At 36.0% G+C, this 18886-nt stretch overlaps 1 protein-coding gene across 3 annotated transcripts in view; it reads right to left on the bottom strand.

The window, feature by feature from the left end:
• Window positions 1-5297, bottom strand: part of SLCO1C1 (solute carrier organic anion transporter family member 1C1) — a 55287-nt gene extending 49990 nt beyond the window's left edge. For all 3 annotated transcript variants that reach the window (XM_021690650.1, XM_021690648.1, XM_021690649.1), the window contains exons 1-2: window positions 5169-5297; window positions 4485-4626 (exon numbers count right to left, since the gene is read on the bottom strand). In XM_021690650.1, coding sequence (XP_021546325.1) covers window positions 4485-4626; window positions 5169-5297 — 271 coding nt within the window. The remainder of the gene's footprint in view (window positions 1-4484; window positions 4627-5168) is intronic.
• Between the last annotated feature and the right edge of the window lie 13589 nt (window positions 5298-18886).

An 18886-nucleotide genomic window follows, 5' to 3' on the forward strand; every position in this document is an offset into this window, starting at 1 on the left:
AACAAATGGAATTGAAAAAGCATTTACTTTATCACCCCCCAAAATGAAATATTTAGGTATAAATCTAATAAAATATGTACAAGATCTACATGAGAGAAACTATAAAACTCTGATGAAAGAAATCAAAGAAAAACTAGATAAATGGAGATACATTCCATGTTCATGAATAGGAAGACAGTATTGTCAAGATGCCAGTTCTATCCAACTTGTTCTATAGATTCAATGCAGTCTCCACCAAAATCACAGGAAATTATGTTGTGGATACTGACAAAACGGTTTCTAAGCTGACAAACTGGAGAGGCAAAAGACCCAGAATAATCAACGCAATACTGAAGAAAAACAAAGTTAAAGGATCGACATTACCGAACTTCAAGACATACTGTAAAGCCACATTAATCAAGACAGTATAACAGTGGTGAAAGAATAGACAAATAGATCAATGGAATAGAATTCATAGCCCAGAAACAGACCTACTTAAATATAGTTAACTGATCTTTGACAAAGGAGCAAATGTAATAAGATAGAGCAAACATAATCTTTTCAACAAATGGTGCTGGAACAACTGGACATCCTCTTGCAAAAAAAATGAAGTTAGACATGGACCTTACACTCTTCACAAAAATAAAGGCAAAGAGATCACAGACCTAAATTTAAAATGCAAAACTGTAACACTTCTAGAAGATAACTTAGGAGAAAACCTAGATGACCTTAGGTTTGGTGATGACTTTTTAGATGCAATACCAAAAGCAGAATCAGTGACCAAAAAAAATTGGATAAGCTGGACTTCATTAAAATTAAAAATTTCTTTTCTGTGACAGATACTGTCAAAAGAATGAAAAGAAAGCCACAGACTGAGAAAAAATATTTGCATAAGTCATATCAGATAAAGGACAGTTATCAAAAATATACAAAGAACACTTAAAACTCAACAATAAGAACACAAACAATGAGATTTAAAAATAGGCCAAATAACTTAACAGGTCACCAAAAAAGATAAACAGGTGGCAGATAAGCATATGAAAAGACGTTCAAAATCATATGACATGAAGGTACCGCAAATTGAAATGACAATGAGACACCACTACATACTTATTAGAATGGCCAAAATCCAAAATACTAAATGCTGGTGAGGGCATGGAGCAAAAAGAAGCTCATTCATTGCTAATGGGAATGCAAAATCGTACAAACACTTTGGGAAACAATTTAGCAGTTTCTTACAAAACTAAACATATTTTTCCCATATGATCCAGCAGTTATGCTCCTTGGTATTTACACAAATGAGGTGAAAATGAAAATATGTCCACACAAAAACCTGAACAGGGATTTTATAGCAGTTTTATTCATAATTGCCAACACTGAAACAATCAAGATGTCCTTCAGTGGATGAATGGATAAGTAAATGAAGGCCTATCCAGAAAATGGATTATTATCTGGCACTAAAAAGAAATGAGCTATCCAGCTATGAAAAGACACGCAGGAACCCCAAATGCATATTACTAAGTGAAAGAAGCCAATCTGAAAAGGCTACATACTGTATGATTCCAACTATACAACATTCTGAAAAAGGCAAAACTATGGAGACATTAAAAGCATCAGTGGATGCCAGGGCTAGGGGAAAGTTTGGATGAATAGGCAGAGCAGAGGGATTTTTAGGGCAGTGAAAGTAGTTTGCATGATACTGTAGTAATGGATACATACCATTATATATTTGTTCAATCTCATAGAATATACAACACAAAGAGTGAACCTTAATATTAACTATGGACTCTGAATGACAATAATGTTATTGTAGGTCCATCAGCTGTAACAAATGTCCCACTCTGGTGGGGGATATTGATAATGAGAGAGGCTTTGCATTTGTGGGAGTAGGGTATATATGAAAAATCTCTGTAACTTTCACTCAATTTTGCTGTGAACACAAAATTACTCTAAAAAACAAAGTTTTTTTTGTCATTAATATTTTTATTATTGTTATGTTAACCACCATACATTACATCATTAGTTTTTGATGTAGTGTTCCATGATTCATTGTTTGTGTATAACACCCAGTGCTCCATGCAGAACATGCCCTCTTTAATACCCATCACCAGGCTAACCCATCATCCCACCCCCTTCCTCTCTAGAACCCTCAGTTTGTTTTTCAGAGTCCATAGTCTCTCCTGGTTTGTCTCTCCCTCCGATTTCCCCCCTTTCATTCTTCCATTCCTGCTATCTTCTTCTTTTTTTTTTAACATATAATGTATTTTTTTAAAAAACAAAGTTTTTATAAAATCTATATGAAGTTGATTAAATACTAGAATGTGAAAAGCAAAACTTTTCAATATTTATAAGAATATATGGGAAAGGGGTGCCTGGGTGGCTCAGTTGGTTAAGCGACTGCCTTCAGCTCAGGTCATGATCCTGGAGTCCCAGGATCGAGTCCCACATCGGGCTCCCTGCTCAGCAGGGAGTCTGCTTCTCCTTCTGACCCTAACCCCTCTCATGTGCTTTCTCTCATTCTCTCTCTCTCAAATAAATAAATAAAATCTTAAAAAAAAAAGAATATATGGGAAAGTATTTGAAAGAGAATATTTGGAAATAGTAGGAGGTCATGATATAGAAAACTTTTTTTTAATTTTCTTAGCAGCTCTGTTGTTGTTGGAGAAAGACTTTGTTATGAAAAAATACTTGGGAAAAAAATGGAGTGTCCAGTATGTGGACATGAGATAATAATGCCAAATGATATCAGAGGATAAATGAAATTGTTCTACAAAAAAGAAGAAAGGAGAGCTAGAGACAAAGGTGGGAGTGGGTCCAGAATCCTGGAAGGAAGGAGGCAAAAGGAGTAGTTTAAGATTATGGTCAGGAAACCCACTTTTATTTATTGAATTAGATACATTTTATTGTATCTAATTCAATAAATAACTTCCATCTTTGGAATGGTCTGGAAGAATGAATTTATTCTCAAGATCCTTTGTCACTTCCTGTGAAATATTAGTACTCTCTATCGAATATAGACTCTCTCAAGTTGCATCAGGACGTGGGGACCCAAGAAAAATTTGGACCATATTGTAAGACTTCGGCTCTAAAATGTTTTTATACCATAATCTAGAGTGAGCCATAATTAAAGTATCACTTGATATATAATTTTCTATCTGCTCATTTCTTCTTCTTTCTATGTGATTTAATCTTTCAATCTGTAACAGCTGCCTCTTCATACTGGTTTCTTCCTGTGATTCAGTGTGTCACTCTTACCTTGATTCAGTTTACCTTCATTCAGTTTAGGGCTATAGATAGGAGAGGCATCAAGGAATACATCAATTATCAAGGCCTATCTAGGGAATTTACACAAGGGAATGATATGACCAGATGCTTTAGAAACTTGCTGCACAAAATATGGCCCATTTACTTAACAGCATCACATCGTAGGAGAGCCTGTAAAAAGGCAGTCTTATTCCCCTTCCTAAAAGAATGAGCACCTGCATTTTTTCAAGATGGCCCAGTTGTTTGTATGCACATTAACATTTGATTAGCACTGAGCTAAGTAATCCCATTTTAGTAGGATGCTGACAGATGGATTTGGGAAGAAAACCCTAAATGTAAAAGGTTACCTATTCATTCTTTTCATTCTTTCTGTGATATTCAGGGTAAGAACTGAAAATATACAGTATGTATTTAAAAAGTCATTGTTGCAGAGTTGAAAAATATTTCTTCACTTTTCTGAAAGTTTAAGTGAGCTGAACCTGGAGTCATTAGAGATTTTACTATATATAGTAAAGCATATATTTGAGTCCCAAAAGGTAGTAAGGACCCCAGAGGCTACCATTCTGTTTACTTTGGTGAAGAACTAAAGCCTTGTAGTTTATCAAATCAGGAAGTTGTACCTGGGATTACACTCCTTAAAGTACTTCCAAAACAGTAACTAAAATCACTTGGTCTTTTCCAGTGCCAAGAGGAAGTCCATAGTCAACTGCTACCCAAAGACATGTGAGAGTAGAATTTTTCTTGCCTGCCTTGCTCTACTGTTCTCATTAATAGGATTTCTTTCTCTTCTGTGTTGACCTCTGGGCAGAAACCCCTTTTATGGTTTCACTTCTTAAATTATTACAATAAATATCTGTAGAACCCATCTGAATTCTTCCAAATTTTGAATCACAGGGCTGTCAGGATATAGGACTCTTCTTGTAACAACACTTCCTAAATACTTCTAACTTAAAATCCTAATAGCACCTCACCCTCTCCTCCAAGAAAGTCTCTCACTCTGATTGGAAACTCTAAATTGTGTGAATCATATAGTGTTGAACACCTGGGGCAGGAAATTTATTGTTGGTTGCTTGGGAAGAACAAATTGCCTCTACTGTTAACATAAGGTCCTAGCAAATTCTGTCTCAACAAGAATTTACAGATAGACTCTGATCCTAACAGACAAGAGAATGCAGCAAGGATGTCATTTAGTCATGCCTAGAAGACATGTAAAAGTAAAACCAGTCATCAGCAATACCTACCAATTTCAAAACTACCATCAATAACTCCCACCATTGAAGAAGGGATATCAAACCTTCTCTCTATCTGAGTGATGGTGCTCTTCAGATAGCCTTCTGCCAATGCTTTGGCAAAGTAGACGAAAGACAAGGCACCCAAAAATACCTGGAAAATAGGACAAGTCACACTTAATCTGACTCCAGCTTGACACGCAAGTGGAAACTTAACTAAATAAAGTCAAAATTTTCATTTATAAAATGGGAATAATATGGATGTTTTATGGATTAAATATTATAACTATACTTAGCATAATATCTGGTACATGGTAAAAATTGAATAAATGTTAGTTTCTTTCCTCTCTTATTTCAGTTTAAGAGGCGCATTCAAATGAGTCCAGAGAGTAATATTTACGAATTTAACCTACATGGTAGGGAGAGATGGATTTCACTGTCTGGTAAAGTGTAGTTTTAATAAATTGCACCTAAGTTCACTTTTTAAAAAGGGAAAAAAATTCTTGCTTCTAGCTACATATGGGAAATATGTAATTGCACAGAAATATGAATTATGAAATTGCATAGCACATATCTGGATGGAGAGTCAACAACATAGCTTCCACCTAATTCGTGTTTTTTTCCTCCCACCTAATTCTTTGTTACTCTTTCGTTCACTACGTATGGTTGTTTGTTTACCATTTAATTGTTTGTTACCTTCAGTTTACCACAGCATCGTTGTTTCTCCTTTGAGGAAGAATATTCTGTTTTAAAGGAAGATCGCCCAACAGTTTGCATTGAACTTTTGCAGAATAACTGGATATTTTCTTTGGATGAAGTGTCCATTATGAAAATATTCCTTGACTCTGATCCTGTCGAAGTTGATTTCAAAAGTAAAAAATAAAAACAAAAACAAAAATTAATTTGAATCCACCATTTATTAAATAATGTTTTTATTTCACAGTAGATCATGATGCTGGGGACATGATTTGATGTGAAGCTACCTTATTTTACCACAGTAAGTTGGCAAAGTTTTTCAATTAAAATTGACCAGTATATTTGATTAACTAATCCAGCTATGGGGACTCTCTAGCCAGCATTCTTTCCCAATCCCTACAGCTTAAACCTCATTATGGCAAAGAATAAGTTTAAATGTTGCTTTTGGAATAAATAATGAGGCAGAATTTTGCTAACTTTGTGGTCTTGCCAGCTTAAACTAGAAGCAAGCAGGAAAGGAAGAGGAATTCAAACATTTGAATATTGATTCATGAAAATTGTCATTAAAGCCTTTAAATCTATCCTAACAGAATGGGTAGAAAAGACTGATGCCCATTGTAGATCCCTGTAGCACACTGCAATTCCTATAGGTGTGCAGCAACCAAAGAAAGGTATAAATTATGGCAAAAAAAGAAGAGGACCAATTTATGTATCATTTTAGTTTGACAGATACGGAAGCAGCACGATTTGTGCCACAGACTTACATTTAATTCAGGCAAAAATTACTTTAACCTGCCTTGAAGTAAGAAAGATGGCCTCCCTTCCTATGTTTAATTTCCCATCCACCCATCCTTACCAAGCCCTGGACAGATCCACATACTCTGAACCTATTTTCTCCCTATTCATATCAGTATTTACATGTCCCATGGCCTACTTCTTTAGGGTTTTGCATGGCTCAGTGCCTGCCTGAAAAAGTAATGTAAGTGACGAGATTAGAAAACAAAATAACTTCTGGATCACCCTAATATTTATCAAATGATACATTTGCATGTTAATAGAAATCTCCTATATTTTTATCACACTAATTAAAGGAATAACATTACGAGTAAAATTTAATGTACTGTGGTAGTAACTTAGGCTTATTCTGCCTATCTGCCTTGACTTTATGTGATCCTTTTTTTTTTTTGACTTTATGTAATTCTTATTCTGTGTTTACTAAACCTCATCCTTCACAGTTTGAATTCATAGATAATTTCTCAAAACTGAAAAATCAATTTATTTTGAAATATTTAACTAAATATCAAAAGAAAGACCTGAACAATTAAAAGTGGAGGAGATTCCTCCAGGGAGTAGCAAATGAGTTGAGAAGGGTATAGCAAGGGCCTGTTAAAAAAAAAAAAAGATTTTTAGATTATTTGATTTTTAGATTGATACATAAATTTAACTTTTAAAAAATGGGCAAAAGAGAGTCAAATGAAATAGAAAAAAGTTAAAAACCAAAGAACTAAAGTAAGCAAAGAGCAGAAAATGCTAAGTGAGATCAAAAGACAAAGACACAGAATATAATATTAGTGAGCTCTAAACACAGATGTTTAAAAGTATAAAACATAAAAATTATGCACAATATATAGAAATAACTTTAAAGTCTCGACCAAATAGATAGTTTTCTAGCAATTATTAATTACCTGTATTAATACAGACCAGAAGAGAAAAATAGCCAAGGAAGACATTAACAAAAATACTCTAAAACGATCCCCTAAACAAAACTAGTAAGGATAGATGATGTAACAGGAGTCCTTTATCAAGGGATATCCTTCAAGGAGAAAATAGTAGGTAACTGAAACATGATAAAAATCTCTATTCATTTTAAAAAGTCACAATTATTTTGATAACAAAATCTCATTAAGATAGTACAAGAAAAACACTTCATATGAAATTTAGAGATGCTAAAATTTTAAATAAAATACTAGCAAATCCAAATGAATTTATATTCTTGAACTAAGATCTAGTTTAAAATATAACAATTAATATTAGGAACTTTATTCACCTAAATCATCACATTAAAAATTCAACATGTTATAGAGGTATATCAAAACATCGCATTGTGTGACATGAATTTATACAATCTTTATTTGTCAATCACATCTCAGTAAAGCTGGAAAAAAAAAGGAATTCGAAGTAAAAAATAATAAAATCTCAGTAGATGCAAAACATCAGGTGATAAAATTCAACATCCATTCCTGATTTTTAAAAAAAAAAATTCTAAGAAACTAAGGACATAGAAATTCTTCTTTACCATCTCTCTAATACCTATGGCCAACGTTGTACATTCACTGAGTCACTGAAACTAGTTGTCCAGAACAATATTTTGTCAGAACAATGAAAAGGGAGTTTGAGAAACACTGGGTTATGCAATGTTAAATAGGTTTCTAACTAAAAGACTACTGAGTACCTTTAATTAAACTGCTAGAGACCCACTGCTAATAATAATAATAAATAATAAGTCAAAACAACTAAATGACCTAAATGTCTAACAAATTATGGTCTTATTCATGCAATGAAATCTTTTGAAGCCATTAGAAATTAGTAAAAAGAAGTGAATATAGCTATATAGACTATGTTTATTATAGAGCTGATTTTTAAAATCTATGGTATAAAACAATATATATAATACTCTATTTTATAAAAGAAGCACACATTTTCACATGTGTATATGCATAGAAACAAAGTTTCAGAAAGTCTTTAAAGAAAAGGTTAACACATTATTCCTGGTTGGTGACAATGCAGATAATGTTTTCAAAAACGTTTTGTGTGTCTATATTTTCTCATTTTTCTATAATGAACATATAAAAATATTTTAAATATTAAAGGTATAAACATATCACCAAGCTAGAAATATATACCAGAAAAAATTTAAATACCATTCAAACTGACCTACTATTTCAGGGGTTCAATATATTATTTCTGGCCAATCATAATAAAAAGCCAGTGGACAAAAACATGCAAATTAATTCTTTAATAATTAAATATACTATCACTACACTAAATGTAGCTTTAAAAGATTCAAAGGGTGACAACCAGAATGCTAATGCTAAAGAGAAAAACAATCATGTTGAAAACAATATGAAAAACTTGAGACACGTTGTCTCTTATACTTGGAGGTGATCATGCAAAAATCACTCTACCTAGAATCCAGAAGTGATAACAAAAATAAGAGAACTATCATCATCCTAGATGATGTTGTGTTAGGGCAAAACAGCATTCAGCTTAAAACACTGACACTGCAGATTTTTACTGAAAATAGAATTTCATCTTGATGGCTAATTTGCATATCATCTCAAGGATAATATGTTTCAAGGAGGCTATGTTTATGAGCATTGAGCTTTTCATTCCTCTGTGAAAAGAAGGGGAAGGAGAGCTCAAAGACTTGAATGGAAAGATCTTCCAGATTCTCTCTCTCTCCCCCCATTCATTTGCAGTTTCAGAAGTAGAGCAAGAGCACACAGTTATTGAGAAGGATTTGCATTTGGCAAATCCTTAACTGTTCTCCCACCACTTGAACAGATTCCACCAGGAAAAGAGTTATGGCAAAGTTTTCATCCAACAGCCTGGGTAAGAGTGTATCTTATGCTGGAGGCCATGGAAAAAGAAGCCAACCAGTTTTTCTCTATTTCTCTTAAAAAAAAAAAAATTGAATTCTCTGTTCATATGGGTTTGAAAATCAATCTCCCAGTCTTTAAAGAGCACAGACAGCCTAGGAAGGTTGTAACTGGATCATGCAGATGCCCTGAACCTCTTGTCCGTGATCCTGTGACATAGATTCCATCCACAGTCAAACCTTAAAGACTGCCAGAGAGCAAGTCAGAAAGCAGCCACCCTCTTCTCTTAGTCATCCACACCCATGCGAGGAAAACCTCTGCACTAGCTTGTCTTCTGGGCACCAAGTAATCTCATGGTACTTGCGAACAAGGAGTGTGTGTTAAGAAAGCTGAACCCTGCCTCCCTCCCCCGCCCCACCCCATACAACTAACTGTGTCAGATTCAGATTGAATAAGTACTATTTCTGTGCCAGGTGAATGATATACCTTTTGCTAATCCTTAAAACAACTCAACAAGGTAAGCATCAGAATCCCCATTTTATAGAAAATGATACAACTCAGAGTGACTGGTCAAGAACTACCCAACTAGTAAGTTATGAGAGTCAAAATTTGAACCCAGATCTGAGTTGATCTGACTTTAACCAGGGTCCTTTAACCTAACAAGGGCCACAACAACTTTGACGGTGGGTATGGATAAGACGAGTGCCGTGCATAACTGAAGGGCTGATTAGCCTCTCTCCTATGAGAATCGGACGTGATAGTCACAAAACCGGAAAGCAGAGAACTAAATCTTACCTGGAGGTGGAGATCAAAGACAGCCAATTCCTCCCAATGTGCTCAGCGAGGGGCTGGACCCTACTCCCCACAGATTGAAAGAGAAAACTGGGGTGAATTCTACAGCAGCTCTGAGCAGTTTTGCCAGGTGAGGAGAGCCTGGATGGACACAGACAGAGCAAATTAGGGGAAAGAAAAGAAGGGCATGGTCTCACCCCTGGGCAATTTCGACTCTTTCCTCTTTCCTCCTAGCCTCTTTTCTCTGGCAGTCTGCAGAAAAGCCACTGATGTGCATCTCAGCTCCCAGGGCACAGAGAGAGCTGAAGCTTTTGAGCCATTTCTTTGCAATTTGCTGCAAGTTTAAGGCCACACGTGATAAAGCTTTCTGTATGAGAGAGAGTGAAAGGAGAAAAGACCACTTGTGATCTTACTTGCTGATTCCCAGAAACACAACTCTGCAGGGGGCGGAGGGGAAGGGAACAGAAGCAGGAGGAGGGGCGGAAGTTTGTAACAAAGATCCCTCCTTCTCCTTCCAAAAAGTTTTTAAGCCAGCTGCTCCTTGAGGACATCACTGGGATCCTTCTGTTTAAAAAAAAAAAAAAAAAAAAGGCTCATAGGCTAAATCTCTGCATGGTTTCTTTTCTCGTTGGGATTCTAGAATCTTAGGGACTGCGTGTACCAGGTCAGGATCAAGGCTCTGCAGAGTTCTCTCTAGAAAGGGTCAATTCTCAGACGCATGATCAGTTGCTCATATCCAATTTATAACGGTCTAATAGAAAAAAAGAAAAACACTGAATTTTTGGCATCCACTTGTTTATTCTATCTAAATTCCAAGGAGAGAGAACTCCTTGCGCTTAAAAATTCTACAATTATAATAAATTCTTTTCCCAAGAGTACCATTTTAGGAGATTCTGAGCAGTATTAGCTTGCATTTGGTTTATAGGAATAAATGAATTTGCTACCAGTATTACCCAAGATCCACCATATTCCTAAATGGCTGTCACTCTCGCCTGGTCACTAAACTTTACTGAATCTCAACTTCATAAAGCAGAATTTTTATTAAAATCAAAACAAAACACATTCATAGGGTTGTTTTAAAGATTTAATGATATGATGTACTCAAAAGTATATTTCAAATAACAAAGCACCAAATGACTGGAAAGTATCATCATTACATGTATAATTTCAGTTCACACAATGGTAAGGATCATTAACCAATAATCAAATATGATTATAAGCACATCTTACTACTAAAAGAAAAAAAGGATACAAGGAAAATAAAAAGAAAATAATAAATCTTACAAAGAAGCAATGGTGCATTCAGACTCTGAAAGACCAAATATTTTATTTTAGCAATCAAACCGGCCTTTGCTAGTGAGCAAGCATCACAATAGGTCTTACACTTTTTAGTGCATCTAACAGGTGGCCATTGGTACATTTAAGGGGAAACAGTGTTTATTATCCTCACCGAGAAATGCAGTTCTCCCCTGAGAATGTAATTTGGCCTACCCCCAATTTGCTCAAGTTCACTCTCTATCATGGTTCCTCTTCTGACCGCTTGAGTCCACAGTTCATGTTACAGTTTTGAATGTACATAATACTTACTTTACATAATAGTCAGAGCTTCTCACGTATATAGCCCTGCATTGGACTGTATCCTACTTCCATACTGTAGACCACAGGTCAGCAAACTTTTCCTGCAAAGGGCCAAAGAGTAAATATTTTAGGTTTTGCCGACCATATAATCTCTACCAAAACCACTCAACTCCACCACTGTGGTGAGTAATTAACCATAAATGAATGAGTTTCCCAGGGCTGCAATAACAAAGTATCACAACCTGGGTGGCTTAAAGCAGCAGAACTTTATTATCTCAGTTCTGGAGGCTAGAAGTCCAAACTCAAGGTGTCAGCAAAGCCATGCTCCCTCTGAAACCTACAGGGATCCTTCCTTACCTCTTCTACCTTCAGCGCTTGCTGATAATTGTGGGCATTGCTTGGCTTGTAGATTTATCGTTTCAATCTCTGCCTCTATTGTCACATGACCATCTTCTCTTGTGTGTCTGTCTTCTCCTGTTCTTAAAAGGACACCAGTCATAGTTTATTAGGACCCATTCCAGTGACCTCATCTTAACTTGATCACATCTACAAAGATCCTATTTCCAAATAAGGTCACATTCACTGATACAGGGGGCTAGGATTTCAACATTTTTTTGGGGGGGGGCACAATTTAACCCAGAACATTCATATTGTCTTTTCTCTCCTTACCTGAGTTTCATGCAATTTTTTTAATCACTCACTTCTATAGCGCAATGGTGCGTTCCCTTGTCCATTGGTTAATTTGTTGTTCTTCCTTGGCAAACCATAGCTGGGCTAATCCAACTTCCTGTCTACTCTGTGTTTACATCCAACTATTTTCAATACTTGAAGAAAAACTCACTAACATGCCCTCAGGGCTTATCTTAAACTCATGACCTCTAACCTCATTGGGTCTTAGAGGCATTGTTAAATATACCTTTTAATAACCTAATCACTTTCCCTTTCTCCTGAATGATTTCCTCAAACTTTTCTTCCCCCCAACTTTCATTATCAACTGATGACCTTGCTTAGGGAACTCACTGATGAAATTCTAAAAATCAGGAAAGAAATACTATATTCTGCTCTCACCACATTTACTCCCCACCTGCATGTGTATTCATATTATTTGTCTTCTTTCGATTCCTATGGATGTATGGTCCATGTTTCTAAGGCTACACTTTCATCGGTACTCCTTAGCTAAAATTCCTCTTCTCCATTTCTTGTCTCACCAGTTCTGTTTTTTGCTCCCACCGTTCTACCACAACTGCTTTTGTCAATAATATCAAAGACCTTCACATTAATAAATCCAGTGATCAATTTCCAGGCTTCATTTTAATTGATCTATTAGCAGAATTATATACCACTGATTGTGCCCTCTTCTTTGACCCATCTTTTTCACCCAGTTTTTGGAACCCCACACTCCCTTGCTTTTCCTCCTGCCTCAGTGGTCGTTTTCTGCTAATATCCATTGCCACAGCACTGCACAGTTCAGTCCTTGGAATATCTTCCTTGCTCTACCTACACTTACTCCCTATGACCTCATCCAGGCTTATCACTTAAAGTGTCATTTATAATTTAAGTTGAATGAGGTTAAGAAAAACTTTGTAGTTCCATGTTGGAACTAGGAGTTTTCAGTTTGAGTAATACATATCCCAGATCTCTGCACTGAAAAGGCCTAGAAACTCATTGCTGGTGGGAATGTAAAATGGTACACACACTTTGGAAGAGGGTTTGGTGGTTTTTTATAAAACTAAGCATATTCTTCGTATATGATCCAGCAATCACACTTCTTGGTATTTACCCAAAGGAGTTGAAAACGTATGTCTACTCAGAAACCTGTACACAGATGTTTATAGCAGCTTGGAATGCTGAAACTTGGAAGCAATCACGATATCCTTCAGCAAGTAAATAAACAAACAGTGGTCCATCCAGACAGTGGAATATAATTCCATACTAAAAAGAAATGAGCTACCCAGCCATGAAAAGACATGAAGGAAATTTATTTATTTTTTAAAATATTTATTTATTTTAGAGAGACAGCACAAGCACAAGTGGGAGGGGCAGAGGGAGAGAGAATCTCAAGCAGACTCCTCACTGAGTGTGGAGCCCGATGCAGGACTGGATCTCAGTACCCTGAGATCATGACCTGAGCTGAAGCCAAGAGTCAGATGCTTAACCAACTGTGCCACCCAGGCACCCCAACATGGAGGAACTTTAAATGCAAATTACTAAGTGAGAGAAACTAATCTGAAAAGGCTACATTACATACTGTATGTTTCCAACTCTAGGACGTTCTGGAAAAGATAAAACTATGGAGACAGTGAAAGACCAGTGGTGGTCAACGGTTAGGGCTGGGGGTGATGAATAGGCAGAGCACAGAGGATTTTTTAAGGCAATGAAAATACCCTATATGATACCATAATGATGAATACATGTCATGATACATTTGTCCAAACCCTTAGAATGTACACCACCAAGAGTAAACCCTAAGGTAAATAATGGACTTTGGGTGATTTATGATGTGTTCATAAATAGTTCATAAGTGGTAACAACTATACCACTCTGATAGGGATATTGATAATGAGGGAGGCTGAGTGTATGGGAGCAGGGTGTATATGAGAAATCTCTATACCTTCCCCTCAATTTCATTGTAGGCATGAGATTCCATTATGTAGAATAACTGTGTGGCCCATATGCCTTCTTTATCTTCACTGTGTTCCTTATCCTACTCATAATTTGTGTAAGACAGAATTATAGCCCCCAAAGATGTCCACCCCATCATCCCCAGAAAATTGTAAATATGTTAAGTTACATGGCAAGAGAGACTTTTCAAAATGTAATTCAAGATCTTAAAGTAGGGAGATCGTTTTGGATTCTTTGGGCCCAATATAATCACAAGAGCCTTTAAAAGCAGAGGCCATTCTCTAGCTGGAGACAGAAAGGATGTAGCAGAAGTGAGAAAGTCTTACAGTCTAAGAAGGAATCATGTGACATTGCCGGTTTAAAGATGGGACTGGTGAACAAAACAATGCCTGGAGAAAGGAAATGGCCTGAAGAAGCTGAGAGAGGTTCCCAGGGACCAGCCGGCAAGGAATAGGGGCCTCAGTCCTCTAACCCAAGGAACTCCATTCTGCCAACAACCTAAGCGAGTTCAGAAGCGGATTCTAGAGACTTCAGGGAAGATGGCAAACATGTGATTTCAATCTTGTGAGAGACCAGAAGCAGAGTCCAGCCAAGTCCGTCTGGACTTCCACCTGGCCGAGCTGTGAGCAAATAGGTTTGCATTGTTTGAAGTCACCAAGTTTGTGGTAATTTATTACAGCAGAAATAGAAAACGAATACATCATCGTTAACTACTTCAAAGTCTCTGAAGACTAGGCCTTCTATGAATTCACCTTTAGCATCTGGCAGGGAAAAGTCAGTCAAATTGACAATAGAGCAAGGAGCCGTTGTACCTTCTGAGTGCTAACGACAAAGTATGAAGCGATATGCTCCCCCCAACCCCACCACACACACAAACACATACCCATCCAGCTCTGACTGGTCCCAAGAGGCCAAAAGATCCCAGACAGCATGGGCAGCTGGACAGTTCTTCAAATCTGACAGATTTCAGCAGAAGTGGACCTTGGGCTCCTTTCCTAAGCCAGCAATGATGTCAGAAGGAATGATCAGGACATGAAGTAGCTTCAGGATTAAAGAAGCTTAAATTTATCCTAACAAGTGGAAGATTTTCTAATTATTTAAGAACTGATTTTCTTTCTTTTTTCTTTTCATTGGTTAGGGTGCATCCATATCCCAAGCTCCACCTCATATGGTTTAGCAGGCATAGAGGTGATCTGTAGAGCTGAGCCAGGACACACTGAGTTGATCTAGGAGGCTTTCTACTGCCATCCCTTTGCTCTGGCCTGAATCTCAGGATCCATTGGAAAGATACATATCATCACCTCTCTTACCCTACCATGTGAATTAACTTTTCCTTACCTAAAACAAGTTTGACTGCACCTAATTGCAGGAAGGAGATGAAGGATCAGTCAGGAATAGCCAGATGTTGCCTTCCTTCCACTGAGGACCATAGCATCACTGTAAGAGGATAGCCCTGGGCGAGGGATAAGATTCACATCTCGAGAAGATATTGTCAGTCTTGCTCCTTTGTGCTGTCTGTGGTTGGAAGAGTGTGTGTGTACACAAAGGAAGAAAGAAAATATGAGTATACAGTTTGTGTATATACTCCACTGATATAATTTGCCCAAGACATAGAAATATAAATGATAGATGGTTAGTTATTTGGTAGGGGATAGTTTTGGACCAGAGGGAAGAAAGCTATGAATATACCAAACATAGGAGCAGCGATTTTGTCTAATAGGTAAAGGGGAAATCTGTATGTGTAAGCTTGAAGAATTAATCCTTGAGAACTTTGGGTAGAAATCACATTTTGCTTTTGTTTCTGAGGACTCCATGTCTGAGTTAATTAAAACACTCTGAGTGTCTTGAATCCTTCAAAGTCTTCGAAAGCTTTCAAATACGTGGAACAAAAATAATTCTGAGTCTTTACAACCAAATGTCCCATGTATTGGGCATCGACAGACAATCTTTATAGGATAAATTGTACTATTTATAGGATAAAGGGCTGAACTGCTTATTTTATAGGATTCTGAGGCTAAATGCCAGAAATCCAGGGATCCTGGTTATGGTGTTGACTTTGATTAAAGAACACAGCTTAGCTACAGAGAGATGAAGATTAACGCACCTAAGAATTCATCAGTGATCGGGAAGAGAATGCGAGCATGAGAATAGAAGCCCCCATGAGTCCTTAGGAATCGTAGACAGGCCAATGGATGGCTCACTACAGCATGCATAGTCTGGGCACAAGCCGCTGCATTTGGAAATAAGAGGGAAGGGTGCCTTCAAAACTGGATGGAGGACTTGAACTGTACAAATAACTACATCAAACATAATACCACAGAATTGTATTTATATTATACATTGTTTTCACATTGTAACATCCACACTGTTCACCTGTGACACAATTCTAATGATTTTGAGTATATGTTTACTGTAATATTTTTATATATATAATATATATGTAAATATATATACATATATAAAATCTATAAAATCAAGAGGCACTTCCAGTAATTCTGGCAAACAAGGAGCGTCACTGTAGTGTCTAAGCTAATAAACAATAAAAATAAGTACAACTTACCTAATATTTTTTCTGTACAATTTTACTTTTTACAAAATACTTATCAGCAATTAACTAAATTACTTAACAAATAATTAAGATAGGAAGATATGAAGTATTGCTGCATATATTAAGTGCAAGGTACAGGTGAAAGGAAAAGATTTATTTCAGTTGCAAAATGATCACTTAAGTCCAATGCTTCACTTTTGGGTTTCTATAAGTTGATAAATTTGGAAAGTTATTAATAAACATATTCAGTTGAGAAGTGGTAAGAATTACCTTGTTAAAAACTGTCATTTGCAAATGACATCCCCTATACTGTTACTTTGGTTGGTACTTCTTTGAAAATATTGCTTTTTAGGAATACTAAATTTGGTTTGCAAGTACTCTGGTTTGCAAGTACTCAAGAAGTCAAATATTTGGGACATGCTAATTTAAACTTTCCAATGGCAGTTTTTTGTTTTGTTTTGTTTTTTGGGTTTTCGGTCAGGAAAAGGAAGAAATAATGACAATCAGAACAACTGTCCCATCGGGAATAAGAAACCCATTTTAACACCAAAAACCAAATCAAATTAACCAAATTAACTCAAACCAAAAATATTCTAGATTCAAATTACAATTCTTTCAGTTGCACATCCTAATAGCATTATAGAAACCCAGGGAGATTCTCATTTTCATTATTTGTTTCATTTATTTGTTCTGAAAGTTTCAGAACATTTATAAAAGCACCAATTTTCATTTTGTGATTTGCATGATAAAAATCCTCAGGAAGAAATATCAGGGGGTGGGTGGGTTCAGTGACATTTATTTCCAGTGCTCATCAACTAACAAACTGTCCTTGTTGGAACAAAAAGGGTATGTATTCTTCGGTGAGAATGTATCAAGAAGTAAAGTGATACTCAAAAATGGAAAACAAAAACAAAACCACCAGTTAAGCAAAACATAATATGGTGAAAATCCCATGCAAATATTTCACAGAGTATTAAAAAATAGTGATTTTAAAAAACAACAATGAACAAGTATATACTAAAAGTCAGGCCAATAAACCCCACTAACAAGTAATATACAGGTATGTTAGGGTTATCATTTAAAGATAGCAACACCGTAGTACTGGTTTATGCTTATAACTAGCTAAAACAAAATATGATAGGAGTTGCTTGAGCCATAAAAATAATCAGTTAACTTTTAAAAGAAGATTGATGGAAAATTCTAACAACCAACAAGTTATATACACAAATAAAACATCTCTAAACAATTACTTTTAATTTTGCATTAAATCATCCAAATATTTTGCTATAATATAGGGAGTAAAATTACTAGTATAAAAAAAATTGCTTCCCTTCAAAAGGTACTCAAGCAGCAGTTTCCAAGCTCCAAAGGCTAATTCACATTCCAAAACATGTGTAAGTGCTGAGTGTAATAAAGGAAGTCAGGTTGAAATATGGATCCATTACATCCCTTTACTCCAGAGTAACTGATAACTAAATTGGTTTGTCACAAAGATGGAGAGGTATCCCGGGGTGATCCTTCACATTTTATGTAGTGTTCACTCCCAAACCATAGCTCTCCCCCCTGCCTTTTTTTTTTTTTTTTTAATACCACGGGCTGCACAATGAAACCAGGCATGGCGAGTTAGAACTTGGGGTGAAAGGCGTTCTTTCTCCTTATTGTGGCAGAGAAGTTCTGATTCCTTTTGCTTTACTATTTTGAGTTAGGGAAATAAAATTGAAGAGAAGCCCCACTTTTCTCCTATGAGTTTGACTTTGTTTTTTTGTGTGTTTTTGTTTTTGTTTTTTTTAAGAGGGAAGGGAGACCATCCTGCTACAATTTGTTTCATTTGAAAGAAGTACTTCTGACACTGAAATTTTAGTTAAGGCAGTAAAGTTTTAAAATAGTTTTTTTTAAAATTTCTTTTCTATTAATGAATTCCAAATTCCAACCTACCATTTGGTCAGTCTTGGTAGATGAAGCAGTGGGTGTGGATTATTGCCTGGTCAGTGCTTCATCTGTGAAAGTCAAGATTAATAAGATGTGATTTTCTTAGTAATGAAGATAAGTATTTGGCATTTTCAGTGTGTTACAATTTAGTAAAATATAATCTACATTAATAGACCACTTATTTTAAAAACAGCCTAATCCATGATAAATTGCTGGATGATAATACATTTCTTTGTCTTGGGAAAACCCAGAAGAACTCGGGCTATAATTTGTACACTTGATCTAATTAAACTATTGGGACTAAATTTATTTTTATCTATTTCATGTATTTCTTGGACCCTCCATAAAGCATTTGCCTCCCTGAGGCATGACATACCTTAGAAAAAGAACTAAATACTCTTTCCAGTTTTCTATTACACAATAGTTCTGATTATATCAATATATTTAACATCTCTATACCATGGAATGCCATTTTGCAAGTTTTGTTTTAGTCAAATAATTAAAAAAACAATTTTTTAAACAGCTTTGGCTCAAAAGCTTAATCAAATTTAAATATTCTTGATAGTACTTACATAGGATGTTTTAATATTACTCTCTTTGAAGCATTTTTTGATTGAATTATTTGCATGATCAAAGAACCACTTCTTGAT

The sequence above is a fragment of the Neomonachus schauinslandi genome, chromosome 5 (assembly GCF_002201575.2).
Source record: "Neomonachus schauinslandi chromosome 5, ASM220157v2, whole genome shotgun sequence".
In the NCBI taxonomy this organism is placed as follows: domain Eukaryota; kingdom Metazoa; phylum Chordata; class Mammalia; order Carnivora; family Phocidae; genus Neomonachus; species Neomonachus schauinslandi.